Raw genomic sequence first — 18,378 nt, 5'->3', positions numbered from 1 at the left:
TAATTTTACTGAGGGGTTTCTTGTGGCTTTAACAAGCTACAGTTCTAGGAGCATACTAGGCCAGTGAGCCCTCACCTTCAAAAGAACCTCTGAGGTTGGTCTGTCTTGAGGGATTTTCTGAAGGCAGGAGTCGACAAAATTCCGGAAATACTCAGACCTAGAAGTCACAGGAGGGTGAGGGTGGGGTAAGGAGGGCATGAGCCAGGCAGCCTTACCCCTATGGCCTAACCCCCAGGCTCAGGAATCCCAGTCCTCACCAGTGTCCTGACTGGAGCACGGGGGACTCGTTCTGTGCAATGTGGTATAAGGCACTCATCGCATTCATGTTAAACAGCGGTGGTTTCCGTTCCGCTACAGAGAAAGGTCAAGAGGAAGAAGGTGAGAAGTGGCAGGGAGGCAGAGGAGACTGGAATGGAAATCAGAAGACTTGGTTTCACATCCCAGCTCCCTGACATCCTCACCGCATGACCTTGAGCAATTCCCATAATCTCAATTAATTCCTTCCTCTGTAAAATGCAACATCCATCCTCTCCACCACATATGGGTGGAATAGCGATCAAAGAAAATAACATCTGTAAAAGTATCAATGAAGGCAGAAGGAAGGACATTCAGTTATTGGCCAAACTCATATTTATTAGGTGCCAAATGAGAGCAAAACACTTGCTTAAGTGTCATGGGGAAGATAAACAATAGACAAGCCTCGTCCTGAAGGAACTTCCAGTCTAACAGGAAAGATTAAATAGGACTGAAGAAGTCACATCAAGCTCAAAGTGCCAACTGGCATAAGAAGGAAAAAGGTAAATGGCTGGGAATCTGGGTGTATGGTGGGCCTTCAAGCTGGCACATTTGCAGGGGGTTGAGGGAAGGTCTTTTGTAAAAAAGGGTATCGGAGGCAGGCCTTAGATTAGAAGTTGCAAGCCAAAAGCCCCTTATGGCCCAGACAAATGTTTTGTGTTATTTATGGTTTTGGCCTAAATAGTAACTTTTAAATTCCAACAATAACAATTAAAGAATAATAACCTAAACTTCCAGTTTCTGTTGAAATGGAGCCTATATTCCTGCGTAACAATGGGCTGGAGCTGAGCAATCACTGCTCTCTTCACATAGGAACAGTAATGTCCAGTTTGCCAGTCTCCTCCATATTGCTTCTCTGATACTAACAGTTGCCATTTGTAATCAGGATTGATTGGTTTTCTCAATAGTAGAGAAATATTTCTCTCTACCTATGTTTCTACCAAAAACTAGCAATAAATGGACAGCTCTAGATTTTTCTTATACTTGGCCTGGTTCACATATTTCCATCGCCTGTCTGGCCATGGTCTTAAATGGTAAATGTAGACATGTGCAGATGGAGGGAAAGGAGATGTGCAAATCGCTGACCTCAAGCAGAGGACGCAATAAAAACCAAGGTAATTAAGAGGAAAAGTTCATGGCACAATCAGGAGTGGAGCTCATGAAGGGGAGAGCCAGCCTTTAGGAAGCAGAATCTTTAGCCTGGTGTAAGAAAAGAGGGGATAGCCTGAAGGCAATGGGAAGCCACTGATGGCTCTGAGTAAAACAACAGCACAGAGTTTAGGCAGATCTTTCTGACATAAGAGAAACTGGAAGGAAGAAGAGACTGGCAGTAGGAAAGATCACTGCCGGAAGTTGGTAAGAGTAACTAATAGCATCTCTTTCTTGGGGAACTATTTTGTGCCTGGTACCATATTGGGGGCCTTAAAACATTCTCTCACTAAATAGCTGTTTCAATAGCACTGGTTGGCAGAAATGAGAACCTTGGCATGACTTCAAGGCCTCACAAACTCACCTGGGCCTAACTCTCTGGTCTTATCACTCACTGCTCTTCGCAATACATGCAATACTCCAAACAATTGAAGCTAGTCTCAGCTCCACATGCCTGCTCTTATCTCTCTGTCTAGAATACTTTTCCCTATAGTCTTCCAACCACTAACTATTATTTGTCTTGCGGTTCTGTTTAGACATCTCTGCTACAAGGAGACCTTCCTCAGCCCCTAAACTAGGTCAAGTCCCTTGTTTCATGGTTGTGCTGCTCCTGTAACTTCTCCATTCAGCTTTTATCACATTGAGAGAAAACATGCCTATTTCCCCAACTTGAATATAATTTCCAAGAGGACCTTGTTGGCTGCTACAGTCCCAAAGTCTACTAGCAGAGTGCATGGCATATGGTGGGCACTCAAAAAAGATTTAGAACTAGAGTAGTGAACAAGAAGAGATGAATGCTATGAAATCTTTAGGTCTAAGAACTGGCGATATTTGACAGCTGCATTGAGGATCAAGGATAGACTCAAAATGGAAAGATGCTTGGAGGCATCTGAGGATGGAATGGTGTAGGGATAGTAAGAAAAAGAGAAGGGAGCAGAGAGGAGAATGTCCTTACCCAGCTCAATGCAGGTTATGCCCAAGGACCAGACATCCACCTTGCCATCATATTGCCCCTCATCCATTGCCAGGATCACTTCTGGAGCCATCCTGGGAGAATGGTCAGGAGAGAGAGAGGCTAACCACCCGCTCAGACCCTGCCAACTCCTGTTCCCAACATCCTGGGAGCTCTCTCTGCTCACCACCATTTGCACTCACCAGTACGGGGTGCCCACAAAGGAGTTGGCAGGTGCCATGATGGATGCAGAGCCGAAGTCCCCCAGCTTCACCAAGCCTGGCTCTGACAGCAGGATGTTTCCAGCCTTCACATCCCTGCCAGAGGCAAAGCACAGGGATAAGACACACATCTCAGGAAGGCTGGGCAGGAGCTTTATTACCAAGTTTCCAAGACTGCAGCCCAGCAGAATGAGTGATGTAGAGAGCACCCCTCCCAGCCATCATCAGTGTGGCATGTACCTATGGATCATGTTGTGGGAGTGCAGATAAGCCAGGCCCTGAAGGGCTCCGTGAGTCACAGCTGCAATCTCCACCTCCTGAAGGGGTTTCTTGTGCACTGAGGAGTAAGGGAAAAACATCAAACTTGGGGAGTCCAAGGGTGGGACTGGAACTACCTCCCCTTAACCCTTCCCCTATAGTTCCTCTGCTCTTCTCCCTTCTCCCACTTGTTGGCCAGAGTCACTTACCTTCTAGAAGGTCAGAAGCTGAGCCCAGGCAATACTCCATCACCAGCTAAGGAAGGGTCAAGGGTCAGATATGAGCAAATCTGGCTACCTCTCGCCCATCTCCCTTGGGAAGAGATCCAAAACAGATCGCTTCTTTGCCTATCTTTCACTCAAACAATGCTCCCCAGGGAAACAACACGGAGAAAGGGCAACTGAGAAAATGAGAGGGTAGGGGAGGAGTTCCTAGAGTCAAGTCTTCCCTTGGAAAGAGCTCAAGACATTGCCACCTCCCCCATCTGAATCCCTTCAAAGCCCCATTTAATCTCCAGCTCCTCCAGCCCACATGCCCCCTTTCAACTGCTAACAGTCTATGTCACTCTTCAAACCAGCCTCCCTTTCTGGACGCACACTGCTGATCCTGAGTTTGTCTGAGCACAAAACCTGCACAACAACACCTGTACAGGGCCCACCTAAGAGACTGGACCAGGATAAGAATGGGCCTGAGTGGTAGTAAAGATCAGGGCAATGTCAGGGGGCAGCTCACCCAAGCCGTGTGCTCCCTCAGGTAACAGCCCCGGTACTGAATGGTATTGGGATGCCGGAGCTTCTGTAGGAACCGCACCTCTTTGATGATGTCCTGCCACTTCTGAGAGAAGGTCAGAGGAGGAGAGGCTTACTCAGCCTGTACCTTAAGACTGGGTCCATACCTCTGACCCAGTCTGTCAGGCCTGACCCACCTCATTTGACTGCTTCCCACTGTAGGACATCTTCTTGATGGCCACCACCTCACTATTCCGGACATCCCGGGCCTAGAGGACCAGACCAGAAGGTAATGAGTCCCCCAGAGGGAGCACAGGGTAGCAGGAAGACTTGCTGGTCCAGCAGGAGAGAGCAGGAAAGGCTGAGGGATGTTTGGGAGTCCACAGTGGGAAGAGAGTCCCAATCCCTATTCCACCCTCCCAAGCTTCAACTCACAAAGTACACGGCTCCAAAGCTGCCATGGCCGATTTCCCGGAGGTCAGAAAAGAGCTTTTCAGGGTCATCTTTGAAGAAGAGCTCAGCCACATCGGGGTCCTTCAGGCTCCCGGCCCGGCCCCCAGCTGGCATGGTGGCCCCTGGGGGCCCTGAGAGTGGCGCCTGACCTGGAGAACAGAAATGGGAACCTTAGAACAAAGATGGGGCCCTCAGAGAGAAAGGGGTTCCTCAAGTTTCTGCCTTCTCCTCTCCTAGTTCCCTGATGAAGGGGAGGCACTACTGAGGAAGGGCAAGGGGAGATTAGGAACAGCATCAAAGCTCTAAAAAAAAATGAAGTTGCCCTAGCAACCAGAGCACAGGGGCCGAGTCCCTTGAGTCCCTAAAACTGCAGGAAGACTGGGAGCTGAGCATCCTCACAACCCCCCTCAGCCCTCAACAAGTTTTATTTCCCTACAACCCCTGCATCTCCCCACAAGAATAAAAGATTCTGCCTCTCAGCCAAAACTCCAGATCCCCAAGTGTCCTGTCCCACAAGTCCCATGCCCCAAATATTTCCAGGTATCTTCCTATTCCCCTTGGCGTTGAGGCCCCCTCCTCCCTCAACCTCTCACACCCTGGAAGAGAGCAGGAAACAGCCAGGCCGGAGGCAGTGGAAATCCGGCCATTGTTAGAAGTGGGTACTGGCCCAGAGGGGCCAAGAGACTCGCTCTCAAAAAGGGCTAGTGACACCGTGGCAGGGAGGAGACCCAGAAAAGGAAGGACAGGGATAGAAATGGCATCTGGCTCTGGGGGCCTGTGACCTGGGCTACCTTACTTGTCCAGTCCAGTGGCATACACATCACACACAAGTACAGGACATTTGCAGTGTACAAACAACATTTATTGAGAATATACAGTAAGCACCTTACATGCATTATCTCTCATTCAATCCTCACTACAGCCTTACAAGGTATCACTATTACCCCGATCTTACAGATGAGGAAATGGACTCAGAGGGATTAAGTGATTTGACCAAAGCTGGTCCTCTGTCATCACGCTTTCAAAACAGCCCCATGAAACAAGCAGGAAGGATCATGATCACGATTTCACAGATGAGGTCACTGAGGCACAGAAAGGAAGGACCTTCTCCTCTATAGTCAAGGCCTGTGTAGTCATTACTCTCTCAACAACTCACCTCAAGCTCAGCTCCTTCCTGCAGGAAGCCTCCCCTGACTACTCTAGCCCTTGGTGAGAGCTCCTAGAGCACCCAGCCAGCCATGTACTGAAAACTCCAGCAGTACACCAAGACCCCCAAGGGGATTCTAGGCCAGGCTTCTGGCTAAGCACTTGTTGGAATTTAGGCACAAAGGACTTTTCAGCAGAGTTGGACTCCCAGGGCAGAGTTCTAGCTCCTTAAAAGCACCTAACAATTTAGCATATAATTATATTCTGTCGTGCATTGTTTCCTGTTGTGTTGTTAATTTTGTCTCCTCAGCCCAACTGGAAGCTGGAGGGCAAGGCGCGACCCTGACTCTCTGGTGGGCCCCCAGGGTGCAGAGGGCTCAGAATAGCGTGGGAGATTGATTGATTGCCTGCAGCCCAGCCCTAAGCAGCTCCCAGGCTGCTCAAAGCAGCCCCTTTCTCCGTTCTCCTGCCAGCAACCCTGCCAAGCACCCCTCATCCCCACCATACACCCACACACAAAGGCAGGTGCTCACAACTTGACAAAGGAATCTTTGACCTCTTTACCAGCACCCAGCCAAGAATGCCAACCCAGGACCCCAGGTCACATGTAAGGGATGCCCAGCAAAACATCACAGGGGACCTCTTCTCCAAATAACAAACATCTGAGTGATCACCCAACTCTGTGCTCAAACATAACCACCTTTTAAAACAAACAATGTTATCTCCAGTCTACAGATGAGGACACTCAAATCTGTCCGCCCTAAGTTACACTACCAGTGCATTTCATCTGTAACGTATAGCAACAGGGCTTTGAGGAAGTTCCTTACACTTGGTCTTCTCTTCAGTAAAATGGATTATGGCGTGGGGCCGTTGTGAAATTTTTACTGAGATCTTATACTTAGGAACACTATGCAGACACTCAGCATATGGATTTTTTTTCCATCTCTGCCTCCAGGGTCACCACAACAAGGCTTTAATACTTTGGGGATCATCCTACCCATCCCGCAGCTTGGCTTTAGCTGTTAACAGACACTACTGTCATTTGTCGGAAGAGACATCCCTCTCAGGAACCCAGGCCAAAGACTAGGATCAGGGTAAAGATGAAGGTCACAGTAAAGAGAAAAATCCATGAGGCAGAAGGCAGGAGGCAGAGCCTCTCAGGAGGAAAATCTTTTGATAGCCCTCCTAAAAAGGAAGCTCTTCTCCCTTCCATTCTTAAATCTCACCCCAACTCATTCTCCTCTGGACCCCTTTCTAAATCCAGGTGCAGAAGAAAAGAGATGACAAGAGACAGATATGGAGCAGGGGCAAGACATGATCAAGGACCTAGGTTCAAATCCTGATTCTGCCACTGGGTGACCTTGGGCAACCTATCTGAGCCTCAATATTCTCAACTGTAAAATGGGAAGACAGCAATAAAAGAGCCCCCCACCTGACAAACGGGAGAGGGAAAGGTCATATGAGAGAATGGATGTAAAGCACTTCGTAAATGATAAATCGCTTGACAAATAAGATTACTTATACCATCACAGCAAGAGGCTGGAAGGTAACAATAGCTGGGGGGAAATAGTGCCAGGAACCCCCCACCCCCCCCAAACACACACACACAAATGCACACACACTTCCTTGAAAGGACAAGGAATCCAACCAGACCATACCTAAAAAACAGGTAAGAAGACCCACCATGGGGTTCAGAAGGATGGGAATCAACACCCTAGAGCAATAAAGTAAAAGGGTTATAATCATGGAGAAGAGGTAGCTGTGAGGGGCAAAGTGAACAGGGAGAAGACCAGAAGGGTGCAAACCCATCTGATTAGCTCAAGCACCCTAGGGTGTGACCCCTGGTGACATCAGAGACCCTGTCACCTTAAGTCTCCCATCAACCAGACATAATGAAGGGAAGAGGAAGGGGAAGAGGGTGGCAGCAGAAGGCAAGGCTAGCCAGAGGCTGACCACTGGCCCAGCTGGGCTTCCCATCCTGAGTAGAGGGCCCACCGGGGCCCAGCTTCCCAGAAAGGAGCACCTTTTTCTTCTCAGTGTTAGACACAGGGACCCGCGCCCCTGCACCCCATGTCTCACCTGGTAGGGGTCACTATGGTGCCCCAGCGCCTCCGCCTCCTCCTGGGGTCCTCCAGCGGTTCTGCCAAGCAGGGAGAGGGGCAAGGAGACCTTTCCCCTTGCCACCTCTTCCTCGGCTTTCGCCCTTCCTGAGGGGCGGGCCCGGGAAGCCTCCCCTGGAGGGGAGGGGGTGACAACCTGATCTGACCTCGCGGTCCAGTCCTCCTCCTCCTCGAGGGCGACAGTTGCTGAATCCCGGATTTCTGATTGTGGGGTCTGAACCCCAGATATCTGAACGCGGGGAGACTGAATCTGATTTCTGAATTCGTGGGGAATGAACCCCGGATACTGGTTCACGGAGAGTCCTGAACCCCAGATAATTGAAATCCTATGAAACAGCCCCAGGTTTAGAGAGGTTTCACCCGAGTCTCGGATATCTGGAATCTGAGGGGCTGATACTCCGATATCTGAGAAGCGTGGGGTCAAGCCCGGAAATTCAGGACCAAAGGGACTCAGCCCCAGGTCTTCGGCCACCGACAGGGGGCCTACCCCGAGGACGTCCGACCGCACGGCCCCTCTCACGCCGGGGTCCGAGGGTGACAGCCCCTACTCCCGCCGCGGCCTCCTCCCTTTCCCCTTCTTTCTCCTGAGGACAGCTGAAAGCTTGTAGCTAAGGGCGGTCCCCGCGCCTTCTGTCTCTCTCTTCTTCTCAGTCTCAGCCTCTCTCCGCACCACAGCCCCGGTCTCGTCCCGGTCTCCCTCTCCCTCTTCCTCCCAATTCCAAGATGGAGACCGGGCGGGAGCGCGCAGGCGCGGTAGGGACGCCGGGCCAGGAGGGGCGGGGCGCGAAAGGAAACAGCCCCGCCCCTCTCTCCTTACTGCCGCGTCCAGGGACCCAGCCAGAGTGCGCGCGCGCCCCGCCACGCGGACCCTGGGTGGGAGGAGGCGGAGAGAAGGGCTAGTCTTGGAGGGGGTGGAGCCCAGCGCGCTGTCCGACAACTAGTGGTGGAAAGGGTTGCGGCGCATGCGCTCGCCCCGCCTTAGCGCTAAGTCTTGGCTTGTTGCTAGGGGAAGCTTTGAGGGGGCGAGGATGGAAGGAAATAAGAGGCCATAATCTGCGCCTGCGTGCAGGGTAGAGGTTGGGAGGGGAAAGGGAATTGTCGCTGGGCGCGGAAAAGGCGGGAAAATGGACTGTCCTGGTTAGTAACTATCCAGCCTGAACGTGGGCTCCCAAATTCGAGGAACCTTTGCTGGGAAAACTTAATCTGTCATATCCCTTCAGGAAACTGAGGCCCTTTACAGCAGCATGACCTGCACAAGGTCACACTGCATTTATGTCAAAGAATTTCCATGACCACACCACCTGACTCTTTAAACTAGCTGGAATTATCTATTTTATTGAATAAATGAAAACAAGACATAAAGTGGAAGCTCTGGGATCAAAACGAGGTGTTTTCCAAAGCCAGTCACAACCGTGGCAAGAACTGTAGTACCCTGTGCCCTATACCAACCTGTGTCCCAAACTAAAGTATCAACAAGGAAAAAATCCCCCAAACCTCCCAAGCCTCTCTACCCTAAAATTCCCACCTCAACCCAATCCCCAGTAAACACCCAGGGAAACATTGGGCAAAAAAGCCTTTTATTTCCCCCCACATTCCAGCTCTCCACTTTTTGTAACATCTCTTCCAACTCAGAACCAAGGCTCAAGAAGTTGATTCAACCTGGAGAGAAATAAAATAAAAACACAGGGCAGGTCAGAGGGCCCCTGGAGGAAGGTCTGGAATGACTGCAGAAACAGGAAAGAGCAGAGGAAGTGACAACTAGAGATAGGTACAGGCACTTATTCCAACTGAGAAGGCCTCAAGACCCCAGGATCTTCTAGGAGCCAGGGAGCCTTCCTTTCCCAATCTGCTCAGATCTAAGAATAGCTGAGAGGGCTCCGCCATTTTCTGTCTGACATAGGTGGTTGGAACTGTCAGGCCTAGCCCTAAGCAAAATAAGCACAAAGTTGATCTGGAGGGTCCACTTCCTCCAGCCAGAGCCCTTCCCTGGGCCTCAGCTATTTCCTCTTCTCCCACAGAGACTTTCTAGGGCACAGCAGCCAGCTGAAGCTTAGAGCAGTTTAAGAGCTGGATGCACAAAATATTACTTTCAAATTATATAAGACTCACCTGAAAGGGTGAGGTTTTTTTTTTTATAGATTTTTTTTTTTAACCTTAATGAGCTGAAACACTAGTTAGGCAATATGTCCCACTCCCACTTTGGAGGCTGTGTCTCTCCAAGGATCCTGTTAGCAGATTCAACTTTTTCTAAATGTAATGATGGCTAAGGAAAAGAGAAGGTGCATGTGAAGTCCTTGGGTGCACAGTATGTGCCCAGTAAATGGGCATCATCAATCAATTCTTTTGAATGGCTCAAGATGAATTTTACAAAATTTGCATCATAAAACTGAGTATCAGAATTTCAGGACAAAAGCAAGACAAACATGATTCATATATAGGACACATCATCAAATCTGAGCCCTCTTAATTCACCATTGTTGCCAAAAAGCTTGGATGTGAACTGAAGCCATGGATGAATCTTAAAATCAGAACGTTCACTGAAAGAAGTCAGTAACAAAAGAATATGTATGATTCCATCTACATAAGGTACAAAAATAAGACCAAGCCATATATAGTTTAGATATAACTCTCAGTTACAATTGCCACCCCCATCCCACCCCCTGTTCCCACAGAATTGAGGCAAAGAACCTTACCTGAGAATGAGAAGGGAACTAGGCCAGTGCCCTCAGAGCCGGGTTCTAGACCAGTGGGACTCTCGGCGTGGATGGAAGTACACAGCAGTGAGATAGCATAGAAGGCCACAGAAGAGAAGCAGGAAGGAGCCCAAAACCAGCAGCCTGGAGCCACACAGAGCCAGCTCCTCCTAGGGGTGGGGCCAGGGAGGGGAAGGAATGATGAAGAGAGAGGGACTGTGGAGAATCTTCCCTCGGGAAGACATCTTAGATATCCCCAGCCCAAGGACTATAGAGAGAAACCTCCATGGGGAAGGGGGCTGTTAACATCCAGGGAGCAACTAAAGGGAAAATGTTATTATTATATAAGCTAACATTTGTCTCAATGGTCTACAAACTGCTTTCTTGCCCAAACATCAAACTGAACCCCTATAATGACTCCAGGAGATAAGAAAGTTCATTACTGTATACATTTAAAGATATGCAAGCAGGGCCAGATCTGGAAACCAAGATCTTCTCTGATCCCAAAACTCCCAGGTCATGCTCCTCACCACAGTCTTTGCAAATGTGAAGGAAGAGAATGCAGCAGCCTCCTAACTGGTTTCTCTCTCTTCCATTTAGCTAGTCTCCTCCACCCAGCACCAGTGGCTCCCATGGCCTGCAGTATCAAGTTGTGATATCTCAGCCTGGCATCACAGTGCCTCATGATCTGACCCCTGCATCCCTTCTACCTTCTTCCCTTAAGTCATTCCTAAGCCCTCAACATGGAGTGCCTTTGAAAACTGAACACTTTTCAACTCCAAGCCTGTGTTCATGCTGATCCCTTTGACTGGAATGTATCTCCCCTCTCACGAACCCCGTCTACTGCATTCCTGCCCAAATCTTCCTCACTCTTCAAAAATCATCCTGACAGGAGAGAATGAGCCTGGGACTTGGAAATCAGAAGGCTCTAAGGTGCAATCCTGGCTCCGCCACTTAACAAGTTGTGTGGCCTGGGGCAATTCACTCCCTCTCTCCAAGTCTGTTTCCTCATCTGTAAAATGGGATAACAGCTACCTCAAAAAGCTATTTTAAGATCAAATGAGATAATGAACCCGAAAGCACTTTGTACATTATAAACTATTGTAAACAATTCCCTTTTTTAAATGCCACCTTGTTGGCGAAGCACTCTCCATAAGTGTTCAAGTTAGAGCTAATTGGTCCTTATTCGTTTGAATAACACTTTGCTCACATCTCTATGATAGCAATTAGCCCATCCTGCCTCTTATTACAGGTTCTGAATTCCTTTGAGGTAAGGATCATGTTTTATTGTATTTAAAGACAATAGTTAATACTAATAGCTATCTCTTATCCAATCTTTATTATGTACCAGGCATTGTACTAGGCACTTTATATTCATTCTCATTTATCCTTATTTGTTGGAATTAGGAGACAGTATCATGTTTTCTATTTTACAGATGAGGAAGCTGAGGCTCAGATGCTTGTTCAAGGTCACACAGCCTCTGAGGCAGGATTATAAAGCCTGGGCTTTTTCTACTAGGTAAAATTGCCTCCAGAAGCCATCAAGACACAGCATTCAGCACGGCAGTTTATGAAACCCCAACAATCTGAGGCTCTTACCGAGGTGAGCAGCTTGGTGAGCACAAGACCTTCACGGCTCCAGACACTGACACACTCCTCAGCCATCTCACGGCTCAGGGTAGCATTTCCTGCTCCCTCTTCTGAGCAGGACATGGGTGGCTGGCTGGAGGGCAGAATTCCTGGAGCACTACTAAAATACAGGCAGGTTCCTGGTGTCTTTTCTGTGGTCACCCTGGCTGTAATGAGGATCAGCTCTTCTGCAGAAGATCCTATGAGAGGCACAGGGGAGGAAATGGAAGAAAATGCAGGTAGGTTGGGAGCTATCCATCTTTAGACATCTATTCATTTCTATAGGCTTCCTTACCATACCAAGTATTTTGGCATTGATTCTATTCAATAAAGTAAATGGCTTCATTTACATCACTGAGAAATGAATATAACTATATACCAATATAAATAAAAAATTAATTTAAACTAGCTCACAATCAATAAAATAATCATACCAATACTCAGAAAGCTGTAGCAAAACTGGGGTAGATACACATTGCTGATGTCAGTTTGTATATTTTGTCCTTTCTAAGAAAGCAGTTTTCCACCAAAATCTGTTAAAAGGTTCATACCCCATTTCAAATTAGTGGGAAAAGGATGGCCTATTCAGTCAATGATCTTGAGACAATTTCCATTTGGGAAAAAAAATCAGACTCTTACCTCACACTATAAAATCCAGCTGTATTAAAGACCTATACAAATAAACTAAAACAAAACAAAACAAAAACTTAAGCAAGTATTGAAAGAAAATACAGAAGAGTATTTTCTAATTTAAAGTGGGAAAGGCTTTCCAAAGAAAGACACAAAACCTAAAAGCCTGAGTAGGGAACAAGAGCAATAAATTTCATAAAAATTAAAGGCTTCTATACAATGAAAGATAAGTTTTTAAAAAGTAACAGAATGGTTGAAAATACCTATAATATATTTAACTAGCAAAGGGGTTTGCTATCCAGAATGTATAAAGATCTAAAAAATTCAGAAGATAAAGACAAATAACTTAAAAGAAAAGTAAAGGATATGAACAGGAAATTCAGAGAAGACAAGAAAATGGCCAATAAACCTGTAAGATGTTCAACCTCATTAGTTCAGGAGAAAGTAAATTAAAACAATCAGGTAATTCTCTAGGCCATCAAATTGGTAAAAATTTAAAAGACTTTAATAACAAGAATTGTTGAAGATGTGGGGAAATGAGCACTCTCCATTGGTGACACCTGTTAGAAGACAATTTTCTGTCAATTTTTTTAAAAGTTTTTTTTTGTTTTTGTAAGAACATTGAGGGGGTGGTAATTAGGTTTATTTGTTTATTTACTTTTTTTAGAGGAGGTACTGGAGATTGAACCCAGGACCTCATGAATGCTAAGCATGTGCTCTACCACTTTGAGCTATACCCTCCCCCCTTGTCAATTTTAAGGGGAGACAGAGAGGGACTGAGAGGATGCCCACAAAACCATGGACTCTGCAGGGGAGGTAAGGAGGACTTTTATGGTTGCTTTGTATACTTCTGTGTGATAGTGAATCCACAATAAAATGAATTTGTGTGTTTAAAAAAGGTCCCTACCCTCTGACTCAGTAGAAACTAACCCTAAGAAATGGATTCAAAAGAAAAATGCAAACTATACCAAATGTTTACTATAATTTCATAAAAATATCAAAAAATAGAAAAAATAAAGATGTTTAACAATAGGGAAATCATTAACAAATGATGGCCTAACCATTAACAGATCAATTTATATCCATTAAAATAATAGTGTTCTGGCCATTCAGTAATACAAAAAACATGATGTCAGAAAGCAGGAAAAAGAGAAATACAAACCAGTATATACATCATAATTAGAACTGAGAAACATACACAAAATCAAATCAGTCACCAAATCCTGTCAATCCCACACTTCTAACAACGCTCACAAATCAATCCCCTTCTTTCAACACCACTGTCTTAGCTCAGTTTTTCTTATCATCTTTTTTATTGCAAACACTTCCTAACTGGTCTTTGTGCATCTGGACACATTTCTTCCAGGCAGTCAGCCAACAGAATATGATCTTCTTAAAAGAACAACAACAACAAAATTCTACTATTTTCCTGATTAAACTATTTGTGTTGGATAAAGTCCAACTACCTTGGCTTGGCACAGGAGACTCTCCGTGGGACTCTGCCTGCTTCTTCAGACCCATCTCCTGCCACTTATTCAACACTCCTTTCTCTGCACCTGTCAAACTGAACCCCTGGAAGTTCCTAACCGAGCCATTCTAATCTCTGTCTGCATGCCTTTGCATTCGCTCTTCCCTCTAGCTGGAAGGGTACATTCCTAAGCCTCCCTCAAGCCTAGGCTCTATCGCTGTATCCTTGGAAAAGCCTGTCTTCATCATCCCTGCTTGACAGATATCTGAGTATTCCTACTGTACCTTGTGTTCTACTGCACGTGTTGAAAGGTATTTACTTCTGTTCACATCTGAATCCTTGCTAGATTGTGAGTAACTTGAGGTGAAGACCCATATCTTACAGATCTCTGTATTCCCCATGCTTGGTACATAGTAGGTGCTCAATAGCCATTGCTTACATGATGCAATCATATGTGATTACTTCGGGGGGGTAATTAGATTTATTTATTTATTTATTTTTAATGGTGGTACTGAGGATTGAACCCAGGACCTTTGGCATGCTAAGCAGGCACTCTGCCACTGAGCTATACCCTCCCCCCATATGTGATTACTTTTTACTTTGTCCGGAAGAATCTTTGATGTTATAACTTTATTTCTAACCATAATAAAAAGAACTGGGTTTCTTTGCAGAAGCAGAAATTGACAAGCTGCTCCTAAAATTCATATGGAAATTCAAGGGTCTAGAATAGCCAAAACAATCTTAAAAAAAGAACAAAGCTGGAGAACTCACATTTTCAGATTTAAAAACTTACTACAACACTACAGTGATCAAAACAGTGTGACACTAGCATAAGCACAGACATATAGGTTAATGGCACAGAACTGAGAATCCAGAAATAAACCCATACATCTATGGTCAAGTAATTTTCAGTAAAAGTTCCAAGACTCTTCAATGGGGAAAGAATAGTCTTCTCAACAAAACATGCTGGGACAACTGAATAGCAACTGCAAAAGAGTACAGTTGGATCCCATCCTCACACCATACACAAAAATTAATTCAAAATGGATCACAGGCCTAAATGTAAGAGCTAGAACTATAAAATTCTTAGGAGAAAATGTAGGAGTAAATCTTACTGACCTCAAGTTTGGCAAAGTCTTCTTAGATATGATACTAAAATCACAAGCAACAACAACAAAAAAAATAGATAAACTAGACTTCACCTCAATTAAAAACTTTTGTGCTTCAAAGCACACCATCAACAAAGTGAAAAGATAACCCAGAGAATGGGAGAGAAAATTTGCAAAATACAACAGATAAGAGGCTTCTATCTGGAAAATACAAAAATACTCTTATAACTCAATAATTAGAAGACAAATTATTCAATTTTAAAGATGCGCAAAAACTCTGAATACACATTTCTCCAAAAAAGAGATACAAATGGCCAATAAGCAAATGAAAAAATGCTCAATAACATTAGTCATCAAGAAAATGCAAATGAGAACAATAGTTAGATACCACTTTACACTGATGAGGATGGCTATAATCAAAAAGACACATAATAACAAATGTTGGTGAGGAAGTAAAGAAATTAGAACTCTCATACATTACTAGTAGCAATGTAAAATGACACAGCCACTTTGGAAAACAGTCTGGCAGCTCCTCAAAAGATTAAACAAAGAGTTACCATATAAGCCAGAAATTCCACTCCTGGTATATATACCCAAAAGAAAACATATGATAATGCAAAAACTTGTACATGAGTGTTCCTAGCAGTATCATTCATAAGAGACAAAAAGTGGAAATAATCCAAATGTCAATTAACTGATGAACGGATAAATAAAATATGGAATATTCATATAGTGAATATTCTCCGGCAAGAAAAAGAAATGAAGTATTGACATATAATACAACATGGATGAACCTTGAAAACATGATGCTAAATGAAGAAGCCTGTCACAAAAGACCACATTTATACGAAATGTCCAGAGTAGGCAAATCTACAGAGACAGAAAGTAGATTACTGGTTGCCTAGGGTGAGAGGTTAGGAGAAAAAGGCAAGTGACTGCTAATGGGTACAAGATTTCTTTGTCAGGTAGTGAAAATGTTCTGGAATTCATTGTGGGGGCAGTTGAATACTTTTGTGAATATACAAAAAGCCATTTATTTATACATTTTAAATGGGTGTATTTTATGGTACATGAATCATATCTCAATAAAGCTGTTACATATATTTTTTTAAAATAAAAAGAACAGGAAAAAATGTCCCAAGTCTGTATATAACAGATACATTCCTTTACTCTTGCTCTTTGATCACAAACACGTATACCTGGAAATACAGAGGCCTACCCACCTCCACACACATACACATATTGATTCATAGGAGAATCTTAGAATGACAGTGTTGGAAAAGATCTCAGAAGTCTGAAAATTCCACCTTTCTCTCCTCTCTCTTTTCATCTTCACATTTTTTAGATAAGGAACCTGAGGCCAAATCTCACACAGGAATTAATGGCACCCCCTGACTCTCTCACTCATCTTTTCCCCAGAATACTCTAAGCAGTTTGAGAATGGATGATATTTAACTTTTTCTGTATCCTTCATAGAACTGAGAGCTGGGCTAAGCACGTAACAGGCACTAAAGACACTAGTTTAAATGAGCAGGACATGCTTCTCTGATATCCCTGGGGAAAAAGAAAGTGCCTCTAACAGAAGGCTCTAGGGATGAAGAGAGATGAAAAGGAGTATTAGGTCAAATCTAGCCCATCTCACCACAACTCCAAGGACAGAATCAAAGAACCTCAAAGCTGGAAGGGAAGAGAGAAAACATTTATAGAGAACATACACAAGCATTGAAAGTATTTAGTTCTATTACAACAGAAGTGACTAAGGCCCAGAGATGTTGGTGAGGTCAGAGGTAGGGCCCAACCCTGAGTGTTCTGATATCCAACTCGACGGTCCTCGTTGGTCTCACCTGTCAATCCCACGTGACTACCCTGGACCATGGCTTGGAATGTCTGGGTCTTGTTCCTGTCTGGACCATCTTCGAAGTTCAAGGTGGTCAATAACCCCACGACGTGAGACCCATGCCACTTATCTGTGACTGTCCCATTCACAGGGCACAGGGTCAGGTGGCCAAAAGATCTCAAGAAGGAGACCCAGTCCTATGAGCAGAAGGAAGGAAGGAAGGGGAGAGGTGAGAGATTAGCAGCAAGAGCTCGCCAGCAGGGGAAGGATGAGCAGGAGGGTGAGTACTCACCTGAGGGATGTCAGGGCTGCGCAGGCCAGTCCTGTGGGTGAGGAGGAAGACACCAAGGCCGAGGCCAGAAAGGCCAAGCAGCAGCAGGATGAAAGTGGCACAGACCAGAGGTGGGTGGTGGGCCAGGCAGAGATGCAGGTTGTGCCCTGCCTGGCAGCTGCCCATGGGGAGCAGAGGGGTCTGGGCCTCCAGGGAGAGCCTGCTGGAGGACAGGATGAGAGACCTGGACAAGAGCCTACCAGTAAGAAGGCACTTACCCATTTTATTCAAAGGGAAGTTAAAGCACCAAGAAGATAAGGGATGTGCCCAAGGTCACACAGCCAGTTAGTGGCAGAGCAAGGACAAGAACCTAAGACTCTTGACTCTTAAGTGTTCATCTCCATGCACCACTCAATAAATGTTTGCTGCATTTCATTTCTGAAGTAATCAAGGCGGAAGCAGAGCAGAGCACGCTGTACTTGAAAAGGGAACTCAAAAAGGAGAATTCTCAAGGGGAGAAATTCAGGAACCAGCTGTTTTGGGTCTAGGGTTTGGCTGAAGAACAGTTCCAGCTGATAGCCCAGACAAGGGAAGTGTCTGCCGAACAGAATTCCACTTTGGAGCTAAACTGCTCAATTTGAATCCTCCTCTGCCACTCACTGGCTATGTGAGAAAAATCAGTTAACCTTTGCGAGCTTAAGATTCTATGAAATGGGAGGTCTAAGAACACCACCAAGTAATGAGGACTAAATGGGACAGATAAAACAGGTTGTATAATACTTGGTCTTGCAGGAACTCAACAAACGTCCATTTCCTTTCTATTTCTCTGGGTCATATTGATCTTCAAAACCAGGCGAGGCACGACAAAAATACAGTGGGGAAAACTGGGACTTTAACGCAGGAGTAGTAGGGCCGAGGTCTGAAACTCGTCTCCTGCTTCCAAGTGGAGTGTGACTTCCCAGACGAGAAGCGACAGCCTGATGAAAAGGAACATCTGGAAGGCGAGATAAACATATGGGACAGGAAGAGAAAGAGGACTCCAGGGAAATGCAGGTGTCACAAATGCTCAGCCCCGGCCTTTCCTCCCGTCCTTACACATCTGGAAAGGGGGAAAAGGCAGGAAAGGGGAGGGCAGAGCTTGAGGGTCGGCGGCTGGTGGTGCCCCTAGGCGTCCCCTCCCCAAGAAAGCCCCTCTGGCAGAAACTCAACACCCGCATCCCTTCCCAGGCTAGCGGCTTTAGGTCCGCCCGCCGCTCGCTCTCACCGCTCGCAGCACGGCGGAGGCCGACTACCCCGCGACGTCACGCGTGGAGTTGCGAAGGGGCGGGATCCGCGCTCCCTCCCACCCACCCCACCCACTCGGCGGGGATTCGCATGCGCAGTGCCCACGCAGGCGGCCGCCTCGCCTCTCCTAGTCAGG

The 18,378-nt window shown here is 46.0% G+C and overlaps 3 protein-coding genes across 14 annotated transcripts in view; all 3 read right to left on the bottom strand.

The window, feature by feature from the left end:
- Positions 1–8,031, bottom strand: part of TAOK2 (TAO kinase 2) — an 18,103-nt gene extending 10,072 nt beyond the window's left edge. For 2 of the 6 annotated variants that reach the window (XR_012500295.1, XM_045508356.2), the window contains exons 1-10: positions 7,281–8,028; positions 4,038–4,204; positions 3,800–3,871; positions 3,607–3,708; positions 3,084–3,129; positions 2,857–2,953; positions 2,599–2,712; positions 2,399–2,490; positions 258–351; positions 76–157 (exon numbers count right to left, since the gene is read on the bottom strand). Coding sequence is in view for 5 of the 6 variants with exons in the window: in XM_045508356.2 (XP_045364312.1) it covers positions 76–157; positions 258–351; positions 2,399–2,490; positions 2,599–2,712; positions 2,857–2,953; positions 3,084–3,129; positions 3,607–3,708; positions 3,800–3,871; positions 4,038–4,169 (831 nt within the window). In the remaining variant the exon portion in view is untranslated. Of the gene's footprint in view, positions 1–75; positions 158–257; positions 352–2,398; positions 2,491–2,598; positions 2,713–2,856; positions 2,954–3,083; positions 3,130–3,606; positions 3,709–3,799; positions 3,872–4,037; positions 4,205–7,280 lie in introns of all 6 variants that reach the window. The other 4 variants (XM_010972503.3, XM_045508354.2, XM_010972499.2 and 1 more) reach the window with 3 other exon arrangements.
- On the bottom strand, positions 7,294–8,939 carry LOC123613476 (uncharacterized). Its single transcript, XM_074346869.1, is given in 3 exon segments — positions 7,294–7,559; positions 7,562–8,258; positions 8,913–8,939. Coding segments are annotated over 3 exon segments (990 nt in total).
- On the bottom strand, positions 8,882–18,378 carry TMEM219 (transmembrane protein 219). 7 transcript variants are annotated; one of them, XM_010972497.3, is made up of 6 exons: positions 18,223–18,378; positions 16,980–17,178; positions 16,695–16,884; positions 11,614–11,843; positions 10,015–10,184; positions 8,882–8,980 (listed from the first exon to the last, which is right to left on the bottom strand). In XM_010972497.3, exons 2-5 carry the CDS (start codon positions 17,142–17,144, stop codon positions 10,047–10,049), a joined length of 723 nt encoding a protein of 240 aa, XP_010970799.1. In that variant the 5' UTR covers positions 17,145–17,178; positions 18,223–18,378; the 3' UTR covers positions 8,882–8,980; positions 10,015–10,046. The 7 variants fall into 7 exon arrangements, with proteins under 7 accessions (XP_010970799.1, XP_045364315.1, XP_010970800.1 ...); XM_045508359.2 differs by having other exon boundaries at positions 16,980–17,952; positions 18,223–18,355; XM_010972498.3 differs by having other exon boundaries at positions 16,980–17,181; positions 18,223–18,339.

The sequence above is a fragment of the Camelus bactrianus genome, chromosome 18 (assembly GCF_048773025.1).
Source record: "Camelus bactrianus isolate YW-2024 breed Bactrian camel chromosome 18, ASM4877302v1, whole genome shotgun sequence".
Lineage (NCBI taxonomy): Eukaryota > Metazoa > Chordata > Mammalia > Artiodactyla > Camelidae > Camelus > Camelus bactrianus.
Note: the sequence above shows the minus strand (reverse complement) of the source record. Positions and strands in the feature narration are given on the sequence as shown.